At 56.1% G+C, this 25,230-nt stretch overlaps 2 protein-coding genes and 1 long non-coding RNA gene across 4 annotated transcripts; 1 reads left to right on the forward strand and 2 right to left on the reverse strand.

Annotated features, from left to right (window-relative positions):
• Window positions 1–257: 257 nt before the first annotated feature.
• FAM110A (family with sequence similarity 110 member A) lies at window positions 258–11,276 on the reverse strand. Of its 2 annotated transcripts, none has more exons than XM_058679658.1 (2): window positions 11,007–11,276; window positions 258–1,807 (listed from the first exon to the last, which is right to left on the reverse strand). In XM_058679658.1, exon 2 carries the CDS (start codon window positions 1,709–1,711, stop codon window positions 824–826), a length of 888 nt encoding a protein of 295 aa, XP_058535641.1. In that variant the 5' UTR covers window positions 1,712–1,807; window positions 11,007–11,276; the 3' UTR covers window positions 258–823. The 2 variants fall into 2 exon arrangements, with proteins under 2 accessions (XP_058535641.1, XP_004585752.2); XM_004585695.2 differs by lacking the exon at window positions 11,007–11,276 and adding an exon at window positions 5,025–5,248.
• A 617-nt stretch (window positions 11,277–11,893) lies between these two features.
• LOC131483011 (uncharacterized) lies at window positions 11,894–12,795 on the reverse strand. The gene is made up of 2 exons (XR_009247484.1): window positions 12,619–12,795; window positions 11,894–12,088 (listed from the first exon to the last, which is right to left on the reverse strand). It is a non-coding gene; the product is annotated as an uncharacterized LOC131483011 (long non-coding RNA).
• Window positions 12,796–16,619: 3,824 nt separating this feature from the next.
• LOC131483029 (USP6 N-terminal-like protein) lies at window positions 16,620–22,507 on the forward strand. Its single transcript, XM_058679893.1, has 8 exons — window positions 16,620–16,683; window positions 17,091–17,171; window positions 17,644–17,751; window positions 18,590–18,699; window positions 20,006–20,054; window positions 20,991–21,111; window positions 21,757–21,851; window positions 22,238–22,507. The coding sequence occupies exons 2-8, from the start codon at window positions 17,133–17,135 to the stop codon at window positions 22,505–22,507; spliced, it is 792 nt and encodes a 263-aa protein (XP_058535876.1). The 5' UTR covers window positions 16,620–16,683; window positions 17,091–17,132.
• Window positions 22,508–25,230: the final 2,723 nt, after the last annotated feature.

Genomic DNA, 25,230 nt, shown 5'->3' on the forward strand with positions numbered 1-25,230 from the left:
CCCTTGAGAACCAGGCAGGGGGCTGGGGAGGCATCCCTATCGGCCCTTCCCCTGAAGCTCCTCTTAGTGCTGCTTCCAGCTCTGGCCTGGCCTCAGTTTCCTCCTCATCGAAGCAGGACTGCAAGCTCCCAGGCACCCAAGCCAATGCGCATGTCCCCATAGGACTTCACAGTGGGCGACAAGGCAGCCGTGCTGCTCCTACCCGGAGACTTCCCCACCCTGGCCACGTGACCACAGAAGAGTCTGAAGAGTCAGCCTTGGAGAAACAAGCATGTGTGTTTATTAACCAGGGGCAAGGACATCAGAGTACAGACTTAGGAGTCCCTCCAGTCCCTCCTGTTGTCTACCCACCTAGGTCTACTACCAAAGACCAGGAAGTACAGTAGGTAGGTCCCCTGGTCCCTGCCCCCACCCCAGGGGGAGTCGCCAGGGAGCTGGGCCCCACTGGGCAAGGAAGAGGAAGTTAGCAAGGGTCAAAGGCCCAGGAAGGAAGGAGGAAATGGTCACTGAGCAGACAGGCTTGGCAGGATCCCTGGGCAGCGCACCCTCCACAGGGAGGGCTGAGCACCCCACGCGCAACCCTACCAGAGGACAGGAGCAGCAGTGCCCTCCGGTCCAAAGCTCAAGACCAACAGCAGTCCTCCCCAGGGTCAGTCCCAACCATTAAGCGCTGGTTCAGGCTCTGAGCCTGGGCCTCCACGCCAAGTTCACCCAAGGAGGCTGTGTCTGGTCTCCCACTGCCACGGAGCAGATGCAAGAGAGGCTGAGGCCCAAGTACCCCTCCAAGATGTGTCCTGTGTTAAATTCCAGGTCCAGCAGGGTACTAGCCCTCGGCAGCGGGCGTCTCCCGGGCCTGGCGCAAGCCATACAGCCACTTGATTACGCGCGCGTTGCGTTCCACCACCGACACGCCGTAGGGGACGCGCTCCCGGGCGCGCTCCTCCACCGTGGCAGAGCTGTGTGGGGAGCAGCCGCCCTCGGAGCTGCCAGGCCCAGCGCTGGGCCCCGTCAGGGACACGATGTCCGAGCTTGTCCGTGCCAGGTGGGCCACGCCCAATCCCCGTGCCTCCTCCGGGTCCAGGCCACAGAAGTTAAAAAAGCGCTCGAGGTCGGCTGCCGCCCTGGAGAAGCGCTCGCTCAAGTCCGACTTGGAGCGCTGCAAACCCTGCGGCCGGGCTGGGCTGGAGGAGGTGCCCGAGCTGGGCGATGGGCAGGGCTGGGCAGGAGAAGAAGGCAGAGGAAGGACATCCACTCTGCGGACCGCTGCCGTGGTGGGTGGTGGGCGTGGAGGCGTGGCTGGGGCAGCCTGGTGGGCTCCTTCAGTCTGCCCGGCGGTGCGGCTGGGTTCCACAGGGGACACAGGACTATCGCACAAGTTGATGAGGCTGCTGAGGATGTCCAGGTCGAGCTGGGGTCGGCGGCCAGGGCCAGGCAGGGCTCGGCGGCTGGGCGTTAGTGCTGTGCGGCGAGTTCCAGGGCTAAAGAGAGGCTGTTTGGTCAGCAGGGGCTGCACAGGCTCTTGGCGGGTGTTTGCCACATGCAGGCTCTTAACGTACTTAGCCTTGTCAGCCTCCAGGCGCTCTACAGCACTGGGCTTCCGGACTCCACCATCTGCTGGTCTCCGAAGCAGGTAGCCGGGCACCTTGGTCCGCAGGCGGAAAGGTAGGGCTGGGGCAGCTGGGGTTCCAGGGGTCAGCGTGTCCACAGGCATGGCTGTTACATACCCTGAGGCGTGGGTTTGCAGAGATCAGAAGGCTGAGAAATCAGAGATCCAGGCAGCAAGTCGACAGCTGGACCCCAGCAACGGCTGCGTGAAAGCAAAGAAAAATGGGCTGTGCTCACTCAGACAAAGGCTCAGGCAAGGCTGAGCAAAGAGAAGACGCCCTCCCTATTATAAGGTGCAAGCCACGCCCCCAGCTCACAGAGAGCCAATTAGCAGACAGAAGGCAACGCTCACGGCTGTGTGGCCCCACCCCTACCCCGCCCTCCCTCGAAGGGGATGTGGATAGGGAGAACCAGGCTTAGCTAAGAGGAAAAAAAGAAAGGCAGGACGGGGGTGGGTTAGGAGCATACACAAGCCTCCTGGCGTTGCCCTGGGTTCTGGCCAGCTCAACCTCAAAGTTCTCTCAACTACTGCATTTTGCAAGTGGGGAAACCCAGCAAAAGGTGGAGCCAGAATTAAGCGACCAGGACTCAGACTCCGGCCCCACCCACCCCCACCTGGACTGCCCACAGAGTGCCTGCTTCCACCTCCAGCCGTCAGCCACCCAGGTAGGAAGCTGCTGTGTGCCATCCACTTGCCCAGGCATGCCAGGCCCCTGGCACAGCAAATCCCCACCTCTGCCCCTGTGGAGTCCAGACATGGCACTTGCTGCACTCCCATGCCAGGCAGGCCTGTCAGCCCGCAGTTATACCGCTGCAGAAGGCAGCCGGAGTGCCCCAGAATACACAGGCAGCACCAGTAGACTTTCCACCTGCCAGCAGCCACAAGATATGCACTATGAGTTCATAGGAGGGACTGTGCCTGAGTGCTCCAGTGTGCTGGCTACCCAAAGAACAGAACCCAAGCCAAACATGTCGCTATTTCCAAAGTAGGGCTGGGACTCACAGTACTACCCACCCGGCTCCCCAGCCCCTTTGAAAATGAAGCAAAAGAAAATCTCACATTGCGTGCTGCCGTCACAGTGCGGCATCCCACAACAGAAGTACAGACTTGAGCCCCGGCCGCTCTGCTTCTGGTCCAGCTCCCTGCTAATGTGTTGGGAAGACAGCAGAAGTTGACAGCCCAAGTGCTTGGGCCCCTGCTACTCCTGCAGGAGACCTGAACAGGGTTCCCAGAGCCTAGCCACACACAGCCCTGCTCCAGAACCTTAGCTACTGGAGGGGAGGACACCAGCCAACAAAAAGTTTCATTCTCTCTCTTTTGCTATGCCTTTGTGATAAATAAGTAAGTCATGAATCCCATGAGCCATATTTCAAGTTCTCAATAGCTCCATGGAGGGAGGGGTGTGTGTGTGTGTGTGTGTGTGTACAGCATTGTGGCAATCAGCAAACCAGCTGAAACCCTGGATGTGCCAATTCCAATCAGCCTCTTCTCTGCACCTGGGAAAGCAGTGGAAAATGGCTCAAGTCTTTGGGTTCCTCCCCATGTGGGAGACCTAGATGGAGTTTCAGCCTGGCCCAGCCCTGGTTGTTGTGGCCATTTGGGGAGAAGATGAGCAGATGGAAGATCTGTGTGCGTGTGTGGGGAGGGGGCTTGTAACTCTACCTGTAAATAATAGAAAAGAAAAAAGAAATATCAGCTGTGTGGAGCCGGCTATCACAGCCCTGAAGAGCAGAGTTCAGAGCACTTGGACCTTGGGAGAAAGCTGCTGACAGCCCCACCTGGATGCCCAGTGATCCAAGTGCACAGGCGAGAGCCTGGCAACGCTGCTGCATGCCCCACAGCTACCAACATCTGTCCCCATGACCGCCAACAAACCCGGGAGTGGGGCAGACCTTGCCACCCCATTTTGCAGATGGGGAAACTGAAACTTTGGCATCCCAGAGTGGATAACTAAAAGGCCCATGTATCTATGATGCTGGCCCAACCACACCAGCTTCAACACTGCACCAGCCTCTCCCCCTACCATGTCCCCCACACACTATTTCTATTCTCCTGATCATGTTTACAAATGCCATGTAAGCCATGCATGGTTGTCATGCCCTTTGATGTCCCCACGCCCCTAAAACAGCAGCTCCACCAGGCCAGCAGTCTGTGCCTTATGCTCACTGATTCCAGGTCAGGTCCAGGATACTGCTCTGGACACATACCAGAAATAAATATTTATTTAACTGGAACGCCTATGGAACCCATGTGGCCAGGTGGGTGGGGCACCCTACCCAGGGCATCATGCCCCACCTGCTGCAGGCTCAGAGGTGCAGTGGCCTGGGAAGCTACAAAGCCAGACGTACATGCCAACTGGGTTCTTTAACTACTGGCATATTCAATAGTAATACTTTGTAAAACACCACATGCACTGGGCAGACTAAATGTGTCTACCAACTTCTCTTCCTCACCCACCTTCTCCCCAATCTGGATGGGAAGCCCCCAGATGGAGACCTGGCAGCAAGGGTAGGCTGGGAGTCGGCCCTAGGGGTGGCTGGCCTGAGACAGTACTATCCCTGAGGGATGAGAGGTGGGATTGGTTTGGAAAGGGAGGCTCCTGACCTTTACTAAGCTGATGGAAGTCACCAGCCTCTGCCCCACCCCCCTGGGGCTGCGGCTGCCCAAACCAGTCCAACCCGTCACAGGAGGTGGCAGCTGAGGTTCCCTCCCGGGACCATCCAGCAACACAGGGAGGAAGGAGGTCACACAGGCAGGACCAGGGAGGAAGCCCCTGGAACACCACAGTTCAGATCCCCACCCGCCCGCCCAGCTGGCCCCGGGTCTTCCTGCAAGTAGCAGCCAGGACCCGTGATTGAGGTCCAACTAGCTCCAGGATACTGGTCGCTGGCCTGGACCTGCCCACCCGCCCACCATGCGCCTTGCACAAGCAGCTGAGCCTCACAACCCACTCAGCTTGCTTATCTGGAAAGCGAAGTTAAAAATAGCTTTTCCTAAGGCCTTTGGGTCACCGTAGGTCAGAAGATCCAATAGATTCAGGGCTGGTCTGTGCACCTGCCGGAAGAGAACCCCTCGCTGAAGTCCCCAGGAAAGGTCTGAGTGATCTGCACAAGCCCCAGGCAGTTCCAGCCAGGGTCTCTCTCTCCCCTGTCACCGCACCCAGATTGCCCCTAATGCACCAGCCCTACCTCTCTGCTTCCCCATCAGCTCACCACGGCCACGGAGGAACCGCCGGGCTTCAGGGGGCAATGGCAGGGGCTGCGGTGCCAAAGGGAGCCACGGCAGTGAAGCTGTGACCCCAGCCACTCATCGCTCCTCGCCGATCTCGGTTGCCTTGGCTCTCAAATGAGGAGGGGGTGATGGCGCCGAACTACGGAGGGGGTGCCTGGGCTGATCCCCCACCCCCGCACGCACGTACCTGGCTGCCCCGCACCTTCTTGTTCCTCCAACCCAGTCCACCTGGGGCTCAGGTAACTCGTGTTTGCGCAACTTCCGGTGGCCGCGGGCAGATGAACCCGCCCGCCCGCCCAGGTTTTATCCGAAAAGGAGGAAGGAAAGCTAGCCGGGGCCGGAACTCGAGGCCAGGCGTCCTGGCAGCTTGCCCGGCGCTGGAACCCTGCCGGATTCACTCCAGGCCTGTCCCAGAGAACTCTCCCAGGGCCCTGAGCCACCTAAGCACATTTGGTGAATGGAGTCCCCCAGCAGCTCTCTCCGGCAAGGGCACCTATCTCAGAGTTGGAAAGACTGAGCCCCAGGTAATGTCCGTTCACCTTCCTATTCAGGAAGAGGAAAGAACCCTTCCTGGTATGAACTGCCCGGGGACACCAGCTGTGTGCCTTACGGCATCCCCATCTGATGAATGGAAAATTGTGGCTGCCACAGCCGGAGTCACTTGCCCAAAGTCACCCTGAGAGTCTAGCCTGGGACTCCCCTGAGTCCAAGCCTTACTGCCACCCCCTTTTTCCCTGAGTAGGTTGTGGGGCTCCCAGTCCCCCACACCCCGCCCTCCCTCACGTGGTCACCTGAGGGTTCTGGGAGAAGTTTTGTGCAAGCAGGGAAGGAGGCTGTCACAGAGCTAACAGGAACTGGGGTTATGGGTGGCAGGCACTGGACTCACCTAAACCTCTGCACCTGCCAGAAAAGGGGAGGCAAGGGAAACCCCCACTCTCAGGATGAGACTGTGGCCATGCAGGAAGGTGTCTGGGGAGAAAGGTGACAGTGTTCTCTGCCAGCCGGAGCCTGAGCGTCACTTTTGGTGGCCACAGCTGATCAGGCCCTTCTCCCTGGAGCAGGTGTCTGCTAAATCTCAGACCTGGGGGATCCAGTTCCACTTCCCTGCCTGGTGGGGGCTGGGCTGGACTGGGGCTGGTGAAAGGAGTTCTCTAGGGGGCAGGGAACAAGCCCATCCCCCAGCCCCAGTGGCCTGCAGAGGCCCTGGCTGGTCCTCCACTGAGGCAGCCATGAGAATGAGCAGAAAGGTTCCTTCCAGCCCCAACAGCAGTTAGCAGCAAGGTGACAACGACAATTTCCATAACCAAACAGGGAGGAGCTCATGTCTTGGAAACAGTCTCAGTGTTCCAGGCCATACAAACCCAGTGCTGGGAATGCCACCATTATGTCCATTATCCAGATGAGAAAACTGAGACTGAGAGGTGAGGTCATCAAAGACACCAAAGCCCCACCCTGGCTGCTCCTGCTGTCCCTCCCAGTGCATCTCCCCAGCCATCTCTACACCAGCAGCGCAGACTCCAGACCCTGCCTGCTTGAGTTCAAATCTCAGCTCCACCAGGATCAGCCATGACATCTGCATTGAGAGACTCCGGTTCTCCAGGATGCAGCCTCCTTAACTGCCCAAGAGGACTCAGGGCAGTGCCCTCCTCCTGGCATGCGGCCTGAGTGTGATGGCCCACAGCCACACTGGGTAAGCAGTAAGAAGGATTCAGCCAATCCCAAACTGCAGTGCCCAGCTCCAGGGCAAGGTCTTCCTTGACTTAGAATGCCAACCCGCTACTTTCAGGTGCTAAAGGGAATGTTTAGGAGTGCACAGCTGGTGCGGGGGCAGTGAGGTGGCATAGTAGGCAAATCCTCAGCCTGCAGCACCAGTGTCCCATATGGACAATAATTTGTGTCCTGGATACTCCACTCTCAATCCAGCCAGCCCCCTGCTATTGGCTTTGGAAAGCAGCAGAAGATGGCTCAAGGCAGTGGGTCCGTGCACCCATGTGAGACACCCAGCAGAAGCTACTGACTCCAAGCGTCAGACTGACACAGCTCTGACCATTACAGCCATCTGGGGAATAAACCAGAGGATGGAAGATCTCTCTGTAACTCTGACTTTCAAGAAAAAAGAAATAATATTAAAAAACAAACAAACAAACAAAGGACGCATTTGGGAGAGCACTTACTGAAGTGACTGAGACACTGGCTGGAATGCCACATCTGACATCGGAGTGCTGGTTCAACTCTCAGCTCCTCTACTTCTGATCATAGGCAGCAGAAGTACTGGATCCACTACTCAAACTCCTGAACCAATGCATGAGACCCAGATGGAGTTCCCAGCTCCTGGCTGTGGCCTGGCCCAGCTCTGGTTATTGTGGCCATTTGAGAAATGAACCAGCAGTTAGAAGATCCTCTCTCTTCCTCTCTCCCTTGTCACCACCTCAGTTGCTCTGCCAATCAAAGTGGTAAATATATAACCAGTTAAAAAAAAAAGTACAGGGGCCAGAATGGTAGAATAATAGATGAAACAGCCCCCTCTTGGATGGCAGCATTCTATACAGGTGCCACTTTTGTCTCAACTGCTACATTCTAATCCTGTTCCCTCCTAATGGCCTGGGAAAAGCAGTTGTGGATGGACCAGGTGTTTAGGTCCCTGCCCCCTATTTGGGAGACCTGGAGGAAGCTCCTGGTTTCAGGCTGGCCCAGCCCAGGCCATTGCAGACGTGTGGGAAATAAACCAACAGATGAAAGATACTCTGTGTGTGTGTGTGTGTATGTGTGTGTGTAACTCTGAATTTCAAACAAAAAGAGTACAGTCACTTGAAGATATTTCTCCAAAGAAGATGCACCAATGGCCAAATAGAACAAAAAGTCACAATGAATAGCAAATCATACCCAAGAGCCATGACTACTATTTTAAAAAGCATGCATCGGTGAGAATGTCAAGAAATTTGCCAATGGTGCCGTGGTCACTGTGGCCACCGGTCATGGTGAGAAACACCCTGGCGGAGCCACCTCGGGCAGTCCCACTGCTAGGAACTGGAGCAGGGACTCTGACCTGTGTCTGAGCCTCCATCATCACAGCCACAAGGAGAAGCAGCCCAAGCGCCCATTGGCAGAGGAAAGCACAAACAAGACACGGCATTTACAGGGCTCAGCAGAGTCAGCCTGAAAGAGCGATGCACCTGGGACACAGTGCTGAGTGAACTCCACCAGACACGGGCCACACCTTGTAGGATCCCCTTCCACGCAGGGCCTAGACTGGACAAATGCCTAGAGACTCAAAGTCCTGTGGCGCTTGCCCAGAGCTGGGGGAGTAGCCACCATACGGTATGGTGCTGGGCACGGAGGGCAAGAGTAGTGATGAGGGCACAGCGGGAATGCAGTTCATGCCACCAAAATGTATTCTTCACAGGGAATAAGACGTTGGATCAGATGCTCTGTACCTTTCACCACACACGCAAACACTGCAAAATCTGGAGCTGACTCCAGGCGCTAGAACCCATCTGCACGCTGATTCCCAAGAGGCCAGCAATGCCAGCAGCAACTGCTCAAGTGGCAGAGTTGAGGGAGCTCAACAAGCACACACTTGGCACACAGTCAGCACTCAGGGGTGCTGGGGACGTGGGTGCTTTTGGTGGAGGTGCGGGAGGTATGTTTCCCGATGTTTCCTGGAAGCATACACCCAGCCCTCCTCCTTCCTTCCACCTGCTTCCTTGGCCTTCAGCAGTGGCTATAACCGCTGAGGGGCAGACAAGGAAACTCTAGCCTGTCTCAAAGAGGCTCTAGAAGGCTCCAGGCAGTGGCAACCCATGCTCCATTTGCGGCCCAGCTGTCTAGGTCAGAGGCACTCCAGCTGGGCACCCTCCGAGGACCTCAGGCTATTTCTGGAAGCTTCCAAGCTGCTCATGTCCCAGCCTGCCCAGGACTCAACCTTGCACAAACCTCAGATCAGAGAGCCCACCAAGCAAGCGGTGCAAGGGCCGTGGGTGTGGACACCCAGGGCATTGAATGCCTGCCTAGCCTGCCCTCATGCCAACCTTCTGGGCCTCAGTTGGCACCTCAGGTTGCCAAAGGGAAGAAAGGGGGCTTGTAGTGGGAATGCAATGACAGATAACATATGCAAGGCCTTAGGGAAGGACCTGGCATGGGATGAGGAAGGTAGGAGTTGAGCAGGCCTACAGTCAGGCCCACTTTATGCCCTAGGCTACCCCTGCCCAGACCTGAGATCACCATCCTGGCTTCTTATCTCAGTGCAGATATACAAAGAAGCTTGCCAAAAACACACAGCAAGTCAGAGATTCATCACATGCGGGGTGGTGGTCTCACGGGATGTAGGTGTGTGTGTGTGTATATATACATAATTGTTTTGCTTTTAATGAGGTAATGCGTGTGCATGACTCAAAATTCAAAAACTACAAAAAAAAAAAAAAAAAAAAAAAAACCACGCCTTCCCACCTCTGTCCTCAGTTCTCCTCCCTACAGACATCACTGGGACCTGAACACTTTTAGGCAAACCAAGCAAGTACAGGCTCGTATCATCTCTTTTAGGCACATGGCACTACGCCATGCATACTGTTCTCACCTGCCCTTTTTCACTCTGCAACACGCAGCTCCCAGTGTACTCCCAGTCATGTCCCCAGTGACCCACAGTATTTCCTATCAGACCGTAGTGGTGGCCTCTGTGACAGCTGAGACTCTGCAGTGGTCACCTACAGTGTTCTGTCTGCACTGGACACCTGGGTCAGAGGAACGCTTGTCTGATGGCAGGGGGCGGGGGACTGAAGGCCATGGGGGCCATCCGAGCTGGCTCTCTCCCGTAAAAGGCACAAGCTCCCTGCAGTTACATGGACGACAGGTCACAGACACCTCTGAGGTGTGTGCTGCTGCTACTGAACGCCCCACTTGCCTCCTGCCATCCCCTACCTTCATTACCTTCTACCTGGAGGAGACAACCACCTCAGGAACAAGGACAACGCAGAGGCCACCAGAGCGAGCAGCTGGGGAAAATGGAACAGGCGAGGGAATGCACACTCAGACTAGTTCCAGAGGGACTCTGAGCAGAGTGGTGAAGAGGCAATGCGGGACACCTGCATCCCACACTGAAGTAGCTACACACATCCTAGGATGTAGCAGGTGGGGTGTCTTGGCATCCACCACCCGCGTGAGAGACCTTGGGGAAGTTCCAAGCTCTCGGCTTCAGCCTGACCCAGTCCTGGCCGTGAACCAGCAGCTGGAAGACCACTTTCTGTTTCTGCCTTCCAAATTAAATTAAAACAAATAATTTTAAGATAAGTGCTGAAAGGATGGATGACAGCCTTGTTGTCTTCCTGACTTCTTGGAGCTCCTCTCCCCAAAGGCAGGAAATGGTGCAGAGGAGACAGAATACTCCCCTCACGCCCTCATGCTCAGCCACAGCTCAGCCAGCTTCCACCAAGCAACCTGTCCAGGAGTCTAAGATGGAAGCTAGCAGACCTGAGTCTACCCCTGCACTGCCAAGTCTCAGACTTCGGGCAAGGAGAGAAACAACTTCAAGGAGCACCAAGCACAAGTTCTCCACCTAAGACAGGAGACCCATAAGAGCAACCAGTAGGGAGAAGGCGAACCCCAGAGGCACAGCAGGTCTGGCCCAGGTCAGAAGCACCCCCTGCAGGGCCCTGGTCACACCCCCAAGCCCCGAGTGTCTCGCGACTGGTGTTTAGGGGCTGTCTCAATTCCCTCTCCCAACCCAGGCCTGATTCCCAAGAAGTCAGCAGTGTCCCTGAGGGCTTAAGGGCACTGAGAAATGGCAATCTCGCCAGAGCCCCCAAAATCCCTGGAGGAGCAGTGGCTGATTCGGGACCCCCGAAGGTAGAAGGGTGGGTCCAATCCTGACTTTTGGGGAAAGGCAGGCAGAGGCCCAGAAGGGGCCCCCTGTGCCAGGTCATGCAGCCGGGAGTCCACGGGCCGTCCCGACTGATTGGTCTCTCAAAGTCAATCTCCATCTGCCTAGACTTAGAACTGCGCGCCGGAGCGCAAAGGCGAATGGATCCTCTTCCAGCCCTCGCCGGCCTAGGACGCCGGCCTCTGTGAAGCGGTACGCGGATGGGACGAGGAGAGGTCCCCGACCCCAGGCCTAAGAGCGCCGGACGAGCAGCCCTCCCCAGTCCCGGGCTCGCACCCGGGCCATCCACGTGCTCACCTGGAACCTGCGCCGGCCTGTCGGAGCTCCTCCACGCAGGGCAGGTTGACAGCTCGGACCCGGGCGGCCGCTCCCAGCTCAGGCAGAGAGGACCCAGCCCCGCTTGGGGACCCTCAGGAGCCCCTTCGGAGCTGCTCTCTTCACCGAGGACTTCAGGTGGGCCCGACCTTCCGGAGAACCCACTGAGGAAAGGGAGGTGAGCACGCCGCTCTCCCTCTCCGCCCCACCCCCGCAACAGTGCCGGAATGGTTCGTTCCGGACTTCCTGATTGGTCCCCCGCTTCCGTTCGAACGCCGCGCCGCCCCGGTTGCCAGGCGACCGCTCAGCTTCCACCGGGCCTCCGCAGCCCCGCCCCCTCCACCCAGCGGGCCGCAGGTTCTTCCCGCAACTGCCGAAGAGCTCCTGGCTCTTTCCTTGTCTGCTCCCCATTTCTCTTGCAGGGAAGACTTCCTCCGCGTAGCCAGCTGGAAAACGCTGTAGTCAGCGGCGCCGAGCAGGTGCCTGGTCCCGTCTTTGTTTCTAATTTGCCTGGTGACCGCGGACCCGCCCTTCCCTTCTCTGTACCCCTAATCGCTGCAGCAGAATAGAGTTCCTTCTAAACTGTGCATATTCAGCAGTCCAGAAAGTGACAAAGGAAGTGGCCCAAACTCTGTCCAGCTGTCAGGATTAACCCAGCATTAGTCATTTCAGGGAAATACTGAGAAAAGACGCTAGGGCTTGTCTAGAGGATTGCATACGTAAATCCATCTGCACCGCACGGCTTTACCTAACCGAATCCTTGTCGGAGTTAATGGCTGCCTTCTGACACAGTACCTCACCTGCCCCCAGGGTCTGGAAGCTTATGAAGCCATGAAAATGATATCGATAAAAGGCATTTACAACTATGATGAAATGCTAAGAAAATGCTAAGTTATTAAAACTATATTTGGGTGCCGGCTCTGTGTCTGAACAGGTGAACCCTCTGCCTTCAAGGGTCAGCATTCCCTATGAGTGCTGCTTGGTGTCGCAGTTGCTCCTATTCTGATCCAGCTCCTTGCCTGTGGCCTGGAAAAGCAGCAGGGGATGGCCCAATCCTTGATATCCTGCACACACATGAGGGAGACCTGAAAGCTCCTGGCTCCTGGTGTCAGATCGGCTCAGCACCCGCCATTGTGGCCATTTGGAAAGTGAAAGAGTGGATGAATGCTCTTTCTTTCCTTCTCTTTGTAAATCTGCCTAATTAAAAAAAATCATTTTAATAGTGAGTTTCAAAATCCTTTCTGTGTATGTTAGACATATACTATAGTAAGTATATGTGCTGAATTACTTGTAAAAATAGCAGGTTATGTTTTGCTGCTTTTTTGTATTTTCCTTTTCAAAATGTATTTGTTGTACATTATAAAGAACTTTATAAAAAAGATGAAACAAGTGAGGATCTTCCATCTACTGGTTCACACTCTAAATGGCCTCAATTGCCAAGGCTGCACCAATGCAAAGCTAGAAACCAGCAGCTCCATTCTGGACTGTCATGGGAGTGAGAGGGCTCCAACCACTTGCAACATCTTTTGCTGCCTTCCCAGGCACATGAACAGGAGGCAGGAAGAAAAACGAAGTAGCCAAGACTTGAACACACACTCCAGTTATTGGACGGTATTGCAAATGGCAGCTTAACTCACTGTACCACAGAGCAAGGGCCTTGCAGAATTTCCTAATTTCCATCACTTGAACATATCAAGAAGAAAAAATCATTTTTAGAGGCATTCTATGAAATCAACTCTCCAGCCCTTTGGTATAAAGTGTATAGCTGTCCATCCCTCACTCTCCAATGGGGTTTTCTCCATCACCTTTGGCTGGACCATACTCTCTGCTTCTACAAGTGAAACTCACAAACCCACGTCATGGCCTTGCTGCCTAGCTTCGCTGCTGATCCCCCATCTCCCTCCTCCCAGCTTCAGACACCCCTGCCCTTGTCTCCTGGTGAAGTGACTATGGCAGCCCATGGCCAACAACCCAAACTACCACCATTCCAATGGCAGAATAAAGACCATGGCCTTTCAATTCAGTAATTGGGTGACTAGCTCAAGAATGTAGGGTACTGCTGGTTTTTAAGACAGGCACAGCTTAGGACCCTCACCTGCTGCCACATGGACACCAGCTGTGAGGGACTGGCAGTAACTATGATGTCACATTCAATGAAGGTGACTCCCCTGGGCATGAGGCAACTGGTGACCAGTAGTCTGCTGACTAGCACATTGTAAAGTTGTTGCTAACCAAAGCAGGAGAGATTTTCAGAAAAGCGATGGATTTCCGATGGAGGTGAGTGGGACTGGTTTTCTGCTGTGGCATGGGGCCAACCCCTGCCAGGTGGGTGTGCCTGGTCTCCCACACTTTTTTTTAATGGGTGACACCACTGAGTACTCAGAGGATCCCCGGTGTGGGAAGAGCCACTGGGGTCGCCTGCAGGGTCCGTGATGACCACTGTGGTGGCCCAGATGCTGGCAGGGCTGAGCTGCTGCCAAGAGTGACTGCTGCGTCCTCCAGGGCTGGCTCTCCTGGCAGGGAGCACTCCAGATGTGGCAGGTGGTGCTCAGCTGGCTGCTTTCCTCCCTTGCATCCAAGGAGGACCCGCTGGTGCCCACACCTAAAGCACCAGGGAGGAGGGGCAGGAAGAGTGTGAGCAGGAACAACCAGGGCAGCAGTGCTGGAGTGGGGTCTGTGTCAGGACAGGAGCTGGCCTGGCGCTCCCAGGTCTGGTCACTGCAGCAACAAACACAGCCTGTGGGGACTTCAGTTGGATGCACAGCCACATGTAAGCTTTGGTGCTACCTCGTGCTCAAGGAAAGAGGCCTTCACAGCTGTTATGCAGAGGAGGAATTGAAGGGGGTGGAGGGGAAGTCTCCTGGGACCTGGGAACTTTCAGGCAGGTGACAGAGGGCCTTGGCACCCCTGGCTCCATGGCATCCCAACCTCAGCTCTGCCCTCTTCTGTGCCCTTGAAAGATCATAGGCCTCGCATGAAGGTGGGGCTTAGGACCCTCACCTCCTGCCACAGGGACACCAGCTGTAAGTGACTGGCAGTAACTATGATGTCACATTCAATGAAGGTGACTCCCCTGGGCATGAGGCAACTGGTGACCAGTAGTCTGCTGACTAGCACACTGTAAAGTTGTTGCTAACCAAAGCAGGAGACACTTTCAGGAAAGTGATGGACTTTCAATGGAGGTGAGTGGGACTGGTTTTCTGCTGTGGCATGGGGCCAACCCCTGCCAGGTGGGTGTGCCTGGTCTCCCACACCTGTGTCCTTGTGTGCAAGGCATGTGTACAGTCACCCCTCTCATACATTGTGAAGTGTGGCAGGTTGAATGTGTTAAGTTAGGCCTCTGTGAGTGTTCACAACAACCTGTTCTCTGCTCTGCTCTTGTTTGGAGCCGAGGTTGGGGGCAGCAGGTCTGGCTCTGAGGGTCCCAGAAATATGGAAGGCCAAAGAGGGAAAGGAACTCCTGGGTTAGGATACCCTACTGGGAGGCCAGACAGGGAGCTGTCCTGACATGGCCATCCCACTGTCCCGTGCTCTGGGTCCCAGCCTGCAGGTGCCTCCCTACCTGGCTGTTGGGCTGCCCTCTTTCTGACCATGGGCACAGATCTCCTGGGCCATCAGTTCCCGTCGACTCACCTGTGCTTTGTACTCATGTTTTACAGATTCAAAGGGGCCGCCCTGAAGACCCGCAGGGACCAGGAACATGCTCAAGTCTTTTCCCTATATCAACAGGTACAGGCCAGGTGCTGGGAGAAGATGGGGGTCCCTTGCCTCATTGGCTGTGCCTGTGATCCTGTGACTCTGGGATCCCAGGGGATACTAGAGAGAGGGGCTGCAAAGCTGTCCTGGACTTTGAGCAGCCCTGGGGTCTGATTGGTGTCCCCTCTTGGCTGCAGGGACCATCTATTGAGCAGGACGATGATGGCGACGATGAAGTTGTTCTGGACAGGTTTGGTTTCTTGTGGTGAGTTGTTCACATCCAAGCTCATCTCTGGGCAGGGATGGCTTTCAAACTCCTACAACTGACACTGTGGTGTAGCGGATAATCCCCACCACCAATGTTGGCATGCTAGACAAACACCACTCTGTGTCCTGGCTGTTCCACTTCTGATTCACTTCCCTGTGGATGGTCTGGGAAAGCAGAGGAAGACAGCCCAAGTGCTTGTGACCTGAACCTGAGTGAGCCATCCAAATGAATTGCCTGGCTCCTGGCTTTGACCTGGCATAGCTCCAGCTGTTGTGGCCATATGGAGAGTGAACCCATGCATCAAAGATCTCTCTCTCTCTCTCTCTCTCTCTCTCTCACACACACACACACACACACACACACACTTATTCATTCTATAATTGTATCTTTCAAATGAATAAATCCTTAAAAGGAGAAAAAGAAAGCCCCTCTGCATGAGGTAGCACACCTTTCCCCAAATCCTGTCTTGGATCCATGTTGCCATCTCAGGGGTCAGCATTTGGCCAGAGCAGGGTGACCCAATGAGTGACTCAGGACATGACAGGGATGGACCTGGACATGGGGCAGGTGTGGACACTTTGTTTTGAGGGAGGTTTCTGTTGAGGTCAGGGGGCAGAATGAGGGTCCTGGCCTGTTCTCAGAGGACTTGGCCTGGCCATCAGCATTCCAGGGCTGTGTGTATAGGCTCAGGCACCAGCCTGGCAGTTGTCCAGCAGATGCCTGCCTTCGGGGGCCTGGCTCTCAAAAGGCCTGTTGAGGTCAGGACTCAGGGACAGCCAGGGAGTGGTCTCAGGGCTCCAAACTGCCTGGGACCTCTGAAGAAGAGACTAGGTAGGAGGTTTGGCAGCTGAGGGCCCTGGTCCTGGGTCTGCTCTGTGAGGATAGCAGGGCAGGGGGCAGCAGCCAGGACTGAGGCTGCCCCCCTTGCTGTGCAGGACAGCAGAGAGGCCCGGAAGGGTAGATGCAAGTGGTCAGTAGGGGTGGAGCCTGGGCTGTTTCTGGTCATGTCTTAGCAGCTCACCTTAGGGCTGGGATTAGGCAGGGAATTCTGGCTCGTGGTCTAAAAAAGAACCCAGGTGGAAAGAAGGGTCTAAGTCAGGGGGAAAGAACACCAAGGGCTTGGCCTCCTGAGGACCGCGGTGGGAGCAGGTACTCCAGGCTGGGTGTGCACAAGGGAGGAGAGAAGATGAGGCAGTTCCAGGAAGGGCGGAGGTGCTCCCAGGTGCCCTGAGCCCAAGCGGCACACTCACATTTCAGAGCAGAGCGCTTTAGGCCTCCTAGAGTTGGCCAATTCCAGGCTGCCTTCCCAGGGCTGGCTGATGTGGGTACACAGCCCCCTCAGCCCTGGGCAGCCTGTCCCTTCTCAGGACAGCAGCCTCACAGCTGCTGCAGAGGGGGCTGCCACATCCAGAGCATGGGCCTCGGGACAGCACTGGACTCCCATGGACAGTGAGAGTGCTCATGTGTCCCTGGCATCCCTGTGCTCCCAGCCCCCAAGGCCTGCCTGGTATCTGCCATCAAGGAGACCACCTCCCCTCTTCTCCATCCCGTGAGCTGAGGAGATGCAGTTGGTTCTTTCCTGGCTGCTTTGCAGGTAGAAGGGCTTGGTCTGGGACCTAGCCTCACAGCTCTGCTTCCCTCCCCTTCCTTTCCAGTGAGAAGCCACTTCCCAAAGACAACACACTGGGGACTAAGGTGAGAGCTAGGCCTTGGCCTTGGGCCCCTCTTCTGCTAAACAGAGCTAGAGCGCTCGTGGGTGCAGAAGGTGGGAAATGGGAGCCCTAGGGTCCAGAACCCACAGCGATTGCAGGTGCCTGTGGGGGTGTGAACTCACTCACCTGTCCCAAAGCTGGCTGTAGATCTGGCTTCCAGAACTGTGGGCCACCTCAACCCATTTGCGTGGTTGTGACTGTCTTGAGGGCAGCTCAGGGGTCTCTGCCTTGAGCATGGGGTGTGCTATGCTCAGAGGCCAGGCCCTCGGCACTCCCTCTGACACTAGCTCTGGGGCCCAGGTCTGCAGCATCTTGGGCTCCTGAGCTGCATCTAAGGGCCATGCTCAGAGGCTAGCCCCTGGGCTCATGCCATCTTCTCTCCTTTTCCAGCAGAGACGAACAGAGTCCAGGAGACTGACCAAGTGGGTCAAAATGCTAAAACACTATAGCAAGTACCATGACAGTGAGAAGGTACTGTGGGGAGAACATGGCTGGGGAGCACATTGAGCAGAGCAGGGGTGAGGGGTGTCCTTTGCTGGGACAAAGGAAGTGGGAAGTGGGAGCCCCCCCAGTGGGGCTGGACACCACTGGGTTCTCAGATGCCTGAGGCCACTGTCCTGCCCAGAGTTACATGGGTCATCTGCACCCCTTGTCCCTACGCACACTTCACAGTCCTGGTGAAACCTCTGAGGGTCAATCAACATGGGTGGGAATCCCAGATGCAGGTGCACATGCATTCTCCAGCTCCCTAGGGAGCAGGCAGTGCACAGCAAACCTGTGTCCTCAGCCTGCCCTCCCTCTCACGCTGGGTCACCAGGACTAGGCAGATCTTTCCTCTGAGGACACAGCATGGAGCCCAGGGCGCCCCCTCCTGACACCTTGCCTGCACTCCTTCCCCTGAGCGGCCATGGCCCCACTCACCTGAGCCTCTTCTCTCCTGCAGTTCCATCAACGCATTTTTAAGGGAATCCCTGGTCAGGTGCGCGGGAAGGTGTGGAGGCTACTCCTGGGTGTGGATGCAAAGAAGGCCCAGAACCCAGGCAAATTTGAGGTGGGTCTGTGTCCTCAACCCACAAACAAGCTGCCTGCTCAGGCCTTAGCAGAGCAGGGGGTCCCCCATGGTGTTTGGTCCTGCAATGGAGCCCGGGGCTGCCGCCTCATCCTGCATCAATCCATCTGCATTCACCTGCAAGCATCCCTTCATGTCTCCCATGCTCAACTCAGCCTGGACATCCTTGCTTCTGCCCAGGCCCTGCTCTTCTCCCTACTGGCCCGGGCCCTGGGCAACTTGGCACAGGGCAGGTACTGATCAGTGGCTCAGTAATGATGGGCACACGGCTCCTGGCATGAGACCCCAACCTGGGGACAGGCTCTGTGCTACCATGGGCTGCCCTCACGTGGGCCTGCCTTCTGGCCTTGCATTAACCAGCAGTGCCCAAACCTCAGGTGACTGGTCGACTTGTGACACTTAGCTCTCAGCTGCTTCTGGGAGATGTGGAAGCCAGGACTTCAGAGGGTCGGCAACAACTGCCCACTATCACCCTGCCAGGCTGCCATCAGGAAGCAGCCCAGCTGGGGATGCCAACCAATTTCTCCTCCAAGCCTTGCGTTTGGGTCTGTCCTTGGGTGCTGGGCTTGGAGCAATGTTTTGCTCAGGCTCCAGGCAAAGCCAGGAGAAGCTTCCAAGGTCTAGGTGGAGACAGGCCCTCTTGGAGGGGCAGCAGGGTGGGCTGATGAGGGTGTGGCTGAGACCCTAGGGAGGAGGATTGGAGGCCTGATGCGCTGTTGGCTGAGAAGCACTGTGGGCAGGCACGGTGGGGGAGAGGTGGGTAACAAATAGAGCCGGTGGAGCCCCTGGCTGATGCTGATCATAGTGGTCTCCTCTGCAGGAGCTTAAAGAGCAAGCCAAGCTGCGCTCCAATCAATTTCATCAAATTGATTCTGCGGTGTGTTGGACATTTAGAAACCACCTCATGTTCCAAAAACGATATGGACTAAAGTGAGACGCTGGTTTGCAGGGGCCCCAGGGGGTTGAGAGCTAGTTTCCTGGGAGAGATGGGGTACAGACCTAAAGCACAGGCAGTTTATGAACAAAAAAACCGGATCTATACAGCTTTATTTATATACATTTTCCAAAGACACCAATGAAAGAAGAAAATGGAAAAAAAAAAAACCAACAAAGCATGAGGAAGAGAATACATTGTACTCTCATCGAATAATGGTGTTATTTGTAGAATACACAAGGAACACCTAAACTCAATAACAAGGCCAATGGACAGCCCCCCAGCACCCCATGGACACATGCTCAGAAGGGACACTTCATGAAATCACACACAATTCATCCTGTCAACGTATGAACATGTGCTTAATGCCTAAACCAACATGGGGTGCCAGTAAATGCTGTTAGAATTGGTGAAATGAACCCAATGAGGACATGAGCTGCTAGTGAGTGTGGGACACAAGCACGAACCTGGGTCATTGCTAGGAGGGAAGGGCCAGGGTCAGACACTCAACAGAACAGCAGGGCAGACTGTCACAGATCAACACTCACCTTCTGAGTGAACCAACCACATGTGTGCACACCACCCAACCAGGAGAAACTCAGGGCCAAGAAAGTCACTAGACTTGCCTGCAGGAGTCACTGCTGTGTTCACAATCACTAAACATGGAAGTAGCCTGAGTGATGGTCAGCTGGGCACCGAGAAGCATTGTGTGTTGCATGTGAGTCACAAAGCAGGATCAGGGAGAGGCAGGAAATGCAGGGCCCTGGGCTGACATGAGTGGATCTCAGGTGCATTCTACTCAGAGCAGCCCGACCCACAAAGGCTAGCCAGGCTGTGATCCACTCAGGGGGCACCTGAAAGTGTCCAAGGCCAAGAGGCAAGGATGAGGCAAGGGTGGCCAAGGCTGCTGGAGGGTGGAGAGCTTGCCCCAAACAACCCATGGGGAACTGTTGGGTATAGGAGTTGCTTTTACATGCCTGCACTGCCTTGTGGGCTCATTGATTCCCCATGGATGGAACCTTGTCAGACTGTACTTTGATAGAACGATGCTAAGCCGGGAAAGCTGAAATCCACCAGAGGAAGATTAAACCACACACAACTGCACCCTGAGATGTGTGCAGGTCCTGGCGGGCAACTCTTGCCCAGACGGTGCAGAACATGCAGGTGCCTTAGATCATGGCCCTGCTCACGTGGTGGAGAGGTGGACTGGGCCCCGGGTGGGGCCGGCAGGGTCTGGGAGACAGGACTGCACCAAGAGCCTCAGCAGGGAAGGAAACACTGCTACCTCCTCTCTCGTTGCAGGCAGCGAGGTTTGTTCGAAGTCTTGATGGCCTATGCCATGTATAAGCCGGTGAGTACTTGGGGATCAGCTCCACAAGTCCAATTCCCAGGCTGGCCATTCAGGGTGTCCCTTGTGACAGAGGACCAAACTGGCTTGTTGGGGGCTCCCCAAGCCACATCTGAGAAAGCCAGTGCAGAGGCCAGGCTAATAGCCTCCCTGGTCCCAACCTCAAGTTTTGGGAACAGAAGGAGTGCCTTCCTCTTGTGTTGCTCTCTGCATCCCAGGAAGCAGGCAGGGTGGAGGATGCTCCTCTTGAGTACCAGCTTTCCACAAGGGGTTGGACAAGCCGTGCGACTTTGCTGTGGTCATCACGGTCAAGTCTGGGTCCCCCTGATGCCATTGCACCCATCAGACATGTGGCAGGTGCCACTAGCTTGAATTCCACTCCGCACAGTTCCATGACCATGCAAACCCACACACACCTTTCCCATGAGAGACACAGCTGCTGAACTCCCTCCAGTGACCCCAGCAGAGCATCCCCTCCCTGACCTTAGAGGAGTGCTTCCAGGAAGCCTGGTCCACACCCATCACTTGTCTGTCCTCTGTTCTGGCTCTGGCAGGTCTCACAGTCCTAGTTCTTCCTTTTGTCTGAAATGACCCCATCAGGGTAGATAGCACAGAGCTCCAGAGGTGACCATGGGATGGAGTCTGGATTCTCAGACCAGCATGCCTCACTTGGGTTCTTGGGGGTGCACCTGTGTCCCTGCCTCTGGTCTCCACGCTGCCTAGCTGAGGCCCTGCAGGATTTGCAGAAACAGGGAATCCTGGTGCATGCTCTACTTGTGAAAGTCCTGACACCCAAGGGCAAGGGAAGACCAGGGGCTGCCACCTCCATCTTCCTACTCTCTTCATCAGTGACCCAGCCCTCCAAGCGAGGTCACCCAACCCATGTGAGATCAGCCTAAGCAGACAGGTAACTCAACAGTGTTCTGGGTTTTGTTGCAGGAGGTGGGCTATGGCCAGGGCCTGAGCCACATAGCGGCCCTGCTGCTCATGTGGCTAGGTGAGGAGGATGCATTTTGGGCTCTGGTCCAGCTCATGGAGAAGGAAAAATACTCAATGGATGGTAGGTAGACCACAATGGTGGACTCACTCTGTGCACATCCACTCACATGGCCATGAAGGCATGGGATTCAGTCTTTTCTCCCTTACTGTTTGCTGGGTGTATAGGGCAGTCCTCCTCTGGAGGATTCCTGAGAAGCCAGAGCTGGCAGAGGCCTCCTCTACTGACCACACGCCCCTCCCTTCCCATCATCAAGTCCTGCGGCCTTGCCCAGGCTGTCACCTGTGTGGGAACCTACAGGTCAATGAGTCCTGTCTCTGTCCAAGTGGCACATGTCTTCACTGGCCTCTTCCTGGAATCTACCCAGACTCCAACCCACTGAACCACACTCGGGCACTCCAGAGGGCAGCACCCCTGTAGGATCATCCCCCAGCCCCCTCATTCATGAATGTTGGGATGTCGTGATGCACATGGTCTGACTGCAGTGTTCCCAGCAGTCACTTGGGGGCGACTTGCATTGGAACCCACACAGTCCTGCATTGGAACCCACACTCTGAGGTTACACTGCCCTGGTCATCTGTCCACCCTCCTGCCCCTTTATTGCCTTCCCTCCCCTGGGTGATCAGAAAGGCTCTGCCCCTGTCTGTGGCTCTGCAGCCTTCCTGGGATGAGGCTCTGATGTGAGGGGTGGGGACTGATTCTGCTCAGGTCTCTACAAACCTGGATTGCCACAGCTGGAAAAGCTCCAGGAACATCTGGGTGATACTGTGCAGTGCACAATGCCCACTCTCTCAAAACACCTGGTGAGTAAAGTGCCTCCTTGCCTCCCCCCAACCCCGAGGGCTGTGTTCACAGGGATGAAGGAGGCTCAACGAGGTCTACAGGCCCTGGTGGCCAGGGAGGCCTGTCCTGCTAGGGCTTTCCTTAGTTCCTTGGCTCTGCAGCAGTGCGGGCATCAGGTTTGCTTCCTAGCCAAGTGGTCCCCAGAGTTTGCATAGATCTTGTGAGACTTACCAGGGAGAGTGGCTGGAGGGGACCTGTGTCCCTTCAGACACCTGTGTGGCTGTGAGGTGCAGATGTACCTGTTGCTGGGCTGCCTGCACCCTGGGGGCTCTGCTAACGAAATCAGAGCAGGGAGGGCTTCCAGGCCTGCTCCACACCTTGACACCTCCTCTTACCTCTCCTTCAGGAGGAGCAGGGAGTGAGCCTCAAGACCTGCACCACACACTGGTTCACCCAGTGTTTCCTGGATGCTGTAAGTGCCCACTCCTCCCTCATCCCCGGCCCCACAAACCAGGAACCTCTTTCACAAGGAAGCTCCCACCACAGTGTCTGGCTCTCCCAACCCTATATCCAATTGCCCAAAGTAGAGCTGAGCTCGTATAGCCCAACAGACACAGTAGCACGCTGCCTGTGCACACAATACAGACCCAGAAAAGCAGAGGCTGGCCCAGGCTGAAGTTGCATTCCAGGGCAAGCACGTAGGAGACAGGTCCTATGAGCACATATCCACAGAAGCCTGAATAAGTCCAGAACCCTCCAGAAGGAAATGGAAGGTTCCAAAGACCTCTGTTTCGACCCCTGTGTGGAGCTGGGCTGCCTCAGTCTCACTTGTAGAAGGCCACTTGGGGTTAGCCCACAGGATGACTGACCCCTCACTCAGGTCACAAGGGTCTCCTACATCTCCCGTGTGGCCTCCAAACTGCACAGAGAAGTCTTGGTTTCTCCAGCATACTGGCTGTGCTGGCCAGGCAGGCCTTATCCCTCCTCTCTCAGGACCTGTGGACAACAGCTCAGTGGGCTCAGATGTGGCTGATAGACATGGTCCCACCTGCCACTGAGATGGGTTTCTCACATAGGAGTCTAGGGCTTCCTGTGAGGCAGCCTCCTGGGGTCTCTGGCTGTGCTGGGGGCAGAGCACTGCACTCCAACAGCCTCTGAGGGCTCTGCTCAGGCCAGCATGGGTGAGGTCCTCTTTTATCTGATCTTCCTAGGTGCCATTCCATCTGGCTTTGAGGATTTGGGACATTTTTATATTAGAAGGGGCACACGTCCTCACCATCATGGCCTATGTCACCCTAAAACTGAACAAAAGTAAGTGCTCAGGGACCAAAGGAGCTAAGGTGTTGTGGGTAGAGGAACCAGGATCCCCTGCCGAGGAGCAGTGAAGGTGGTTTGGGTGGGGATGTGGAGGGCTGGCCGGTCATGGGCCACTGGGGAAGGTCTCTGCAAAGGCAGCAACCAGCACCCATTAGCCTTGAGACGGGATCAGAGCAGCCATGGCTTCTGGGCCATCCCTGGGGCCTCTCCCAGCCTGACACCCACCCTCATGCCTAGAACGCCTACTGAAGATGCCCCAGGACCACATCCAGGAGTTCCTGCAGGTGACTCTCAAGCAAGCCTGGGACCAGGATGACAACATCATTGTCAAGCACCTTCAAGCTTCCAAGAGGGATCTGGCCAAGCGACAATGCCTCCTGCCTCCCCAGGGTGAGCCCAGCTCAGGGCTCAGGCCCCAATCTCCCCTGGGCGTGGGGTGGTGGTGTCAGCAGTGGAGGGCCCCGGGCTGGCCACCTGCTGCAGGGCCTTCTACCCTTCCGTGCTGCCTAGTTCTGCCCCTGCTCCTCAGCTCTGCTGGAAACACTTCTGAGCCCAAGACCTGGCTGGGCCTTGGGCAGCTTCCTGGTGTGCTCTTGTGGGATGGGGCAGGGTGATGGCTGTTAACCAAACAAAGGCACCACCCCACTCCTGCAAGCGTGGACCCAAATGCTCAGAGCTCAGCCATTCCCATGATACAGCACAGGGATGCAGGGGCTTTAGGTGATAGGAACACCACCAGGTGCTGCTTAGCTGCCAGGTGTCCCCAGAGATGAGACTGAAAGGCAAGGCGCTCAGGGCCTGTGCACCCCTGTGAGGCTCTCCAAGATGAGCCAGAGGTGTCCCCAACACTGCCCTGGCCCAGGCTGCACACAGCCTTCCCTTGGGTGTCCTCAGTGGCACCCAAGCAGACAGGGACATTAGGGATCAGGTGCGGACACTGCCCCCTACAGGCCATGTGGTGTCTGTGGAGAAGCACACCTTGTCTGTTTGCCTTTCAGCAATGCCTGGCCAGTCCTGCAGCCTGGATCAGCAGCCTGTCAATGTCCCTGAGCAGCCAGTTCCTACCCCCACAACACTGCAGGGCACGGAGTCAGCTCAGGCCCTGGAGCCACTGTGCCCATACCCTGAATCCTCAGCACCACTCGCTGAGACTCCCCCCGTGGAACCAGCCACGTTTCGCCCCGTCTGTGGAAAAGATGAAGAGGAGGAAGAGGAGGAGGAGGAGAAAGAGGAGGAGGAGGAGAAATGCACTGCCAATGAAGAGCCCTCAGAGTCCCTTGGCCTAGGCACGCCAATGCAGGGTTCGGGGCCTTCACGTGTGCCCAGTCCTGCCCAGACCCCATGGAGCGTGTGGGACAAAGGGAGGCTGCTCCAGTGGTGGAGTCTGTCCCGTCTCTGGATGCCTGTCCAAAGTGCAGACTGCCCGTCTCCAGTGCTGGGCACCGACGCCCGTGTCCGGGCCTCTTCCCTGCCTTTCTTGGAGCCCCTGGGCCCAGGGCCCATGCAGGCAGGCCCAGCCCCAGGGGCAGGGCTAAAGAGTGCTTCCCTCAACAATGTCCAAGAGACATGCCAAGAATATGGTTACACCGATGGACTAGAGCCTCCCCGAGCCAGCAAAATGATGGGAGCACAGCCCCACCTGCCCTCCCCAGCTGGAGGCCGCCTTGCTGCCCACTCCATGGGGCAGCTTCTTGTCTCTGATGGCCTGGAAGACGGGGTGAGCCCCTGCAGTGGCCACCTCAGAAAGGGCCACAGCCTGCCTTGTCTAAGTATGGTGGCCCCCTTGCTGCAGGAGCCTCGCCTACAGAGCTCCTGCCCCCCATGTTGAATGCCATCACCTCCATTCCTCTGCTGGCGTCACTCTGGCCAGAGTGGAGAGTTATATGTCAGGGCACTGAGCCACGAGCCACCTGGCTCTGCCCCCTTGGACACTCTCAAAGGAACCTCAAGGACTTTTACCCTCTTGATGCTTAAATTGTACTCATTTTGGAAGCATAGATCCTCAATTTGGAATAAGCCTTCATTAAATTGTTTGCTTGGAATGTGTCTGTTTCCATTTTGTGTTCCCAGAGCCCAGCTGCA

Source organism: Ochotona princeps, chromosome 22, assembly GCF_030435755.1.
Source record: "Ochotona princeps isolate mOchPri1 chromosome 22, mOchPri1.hap1, whole genome shotgun sequence".
In the NCBI taxonomy this organism is placed as follows: Eukaryota; Metazoa; Chordata; class Mammalia; order Lagomorpha; family Ochotonidae; genus Ochotona; species Ochotona princeps.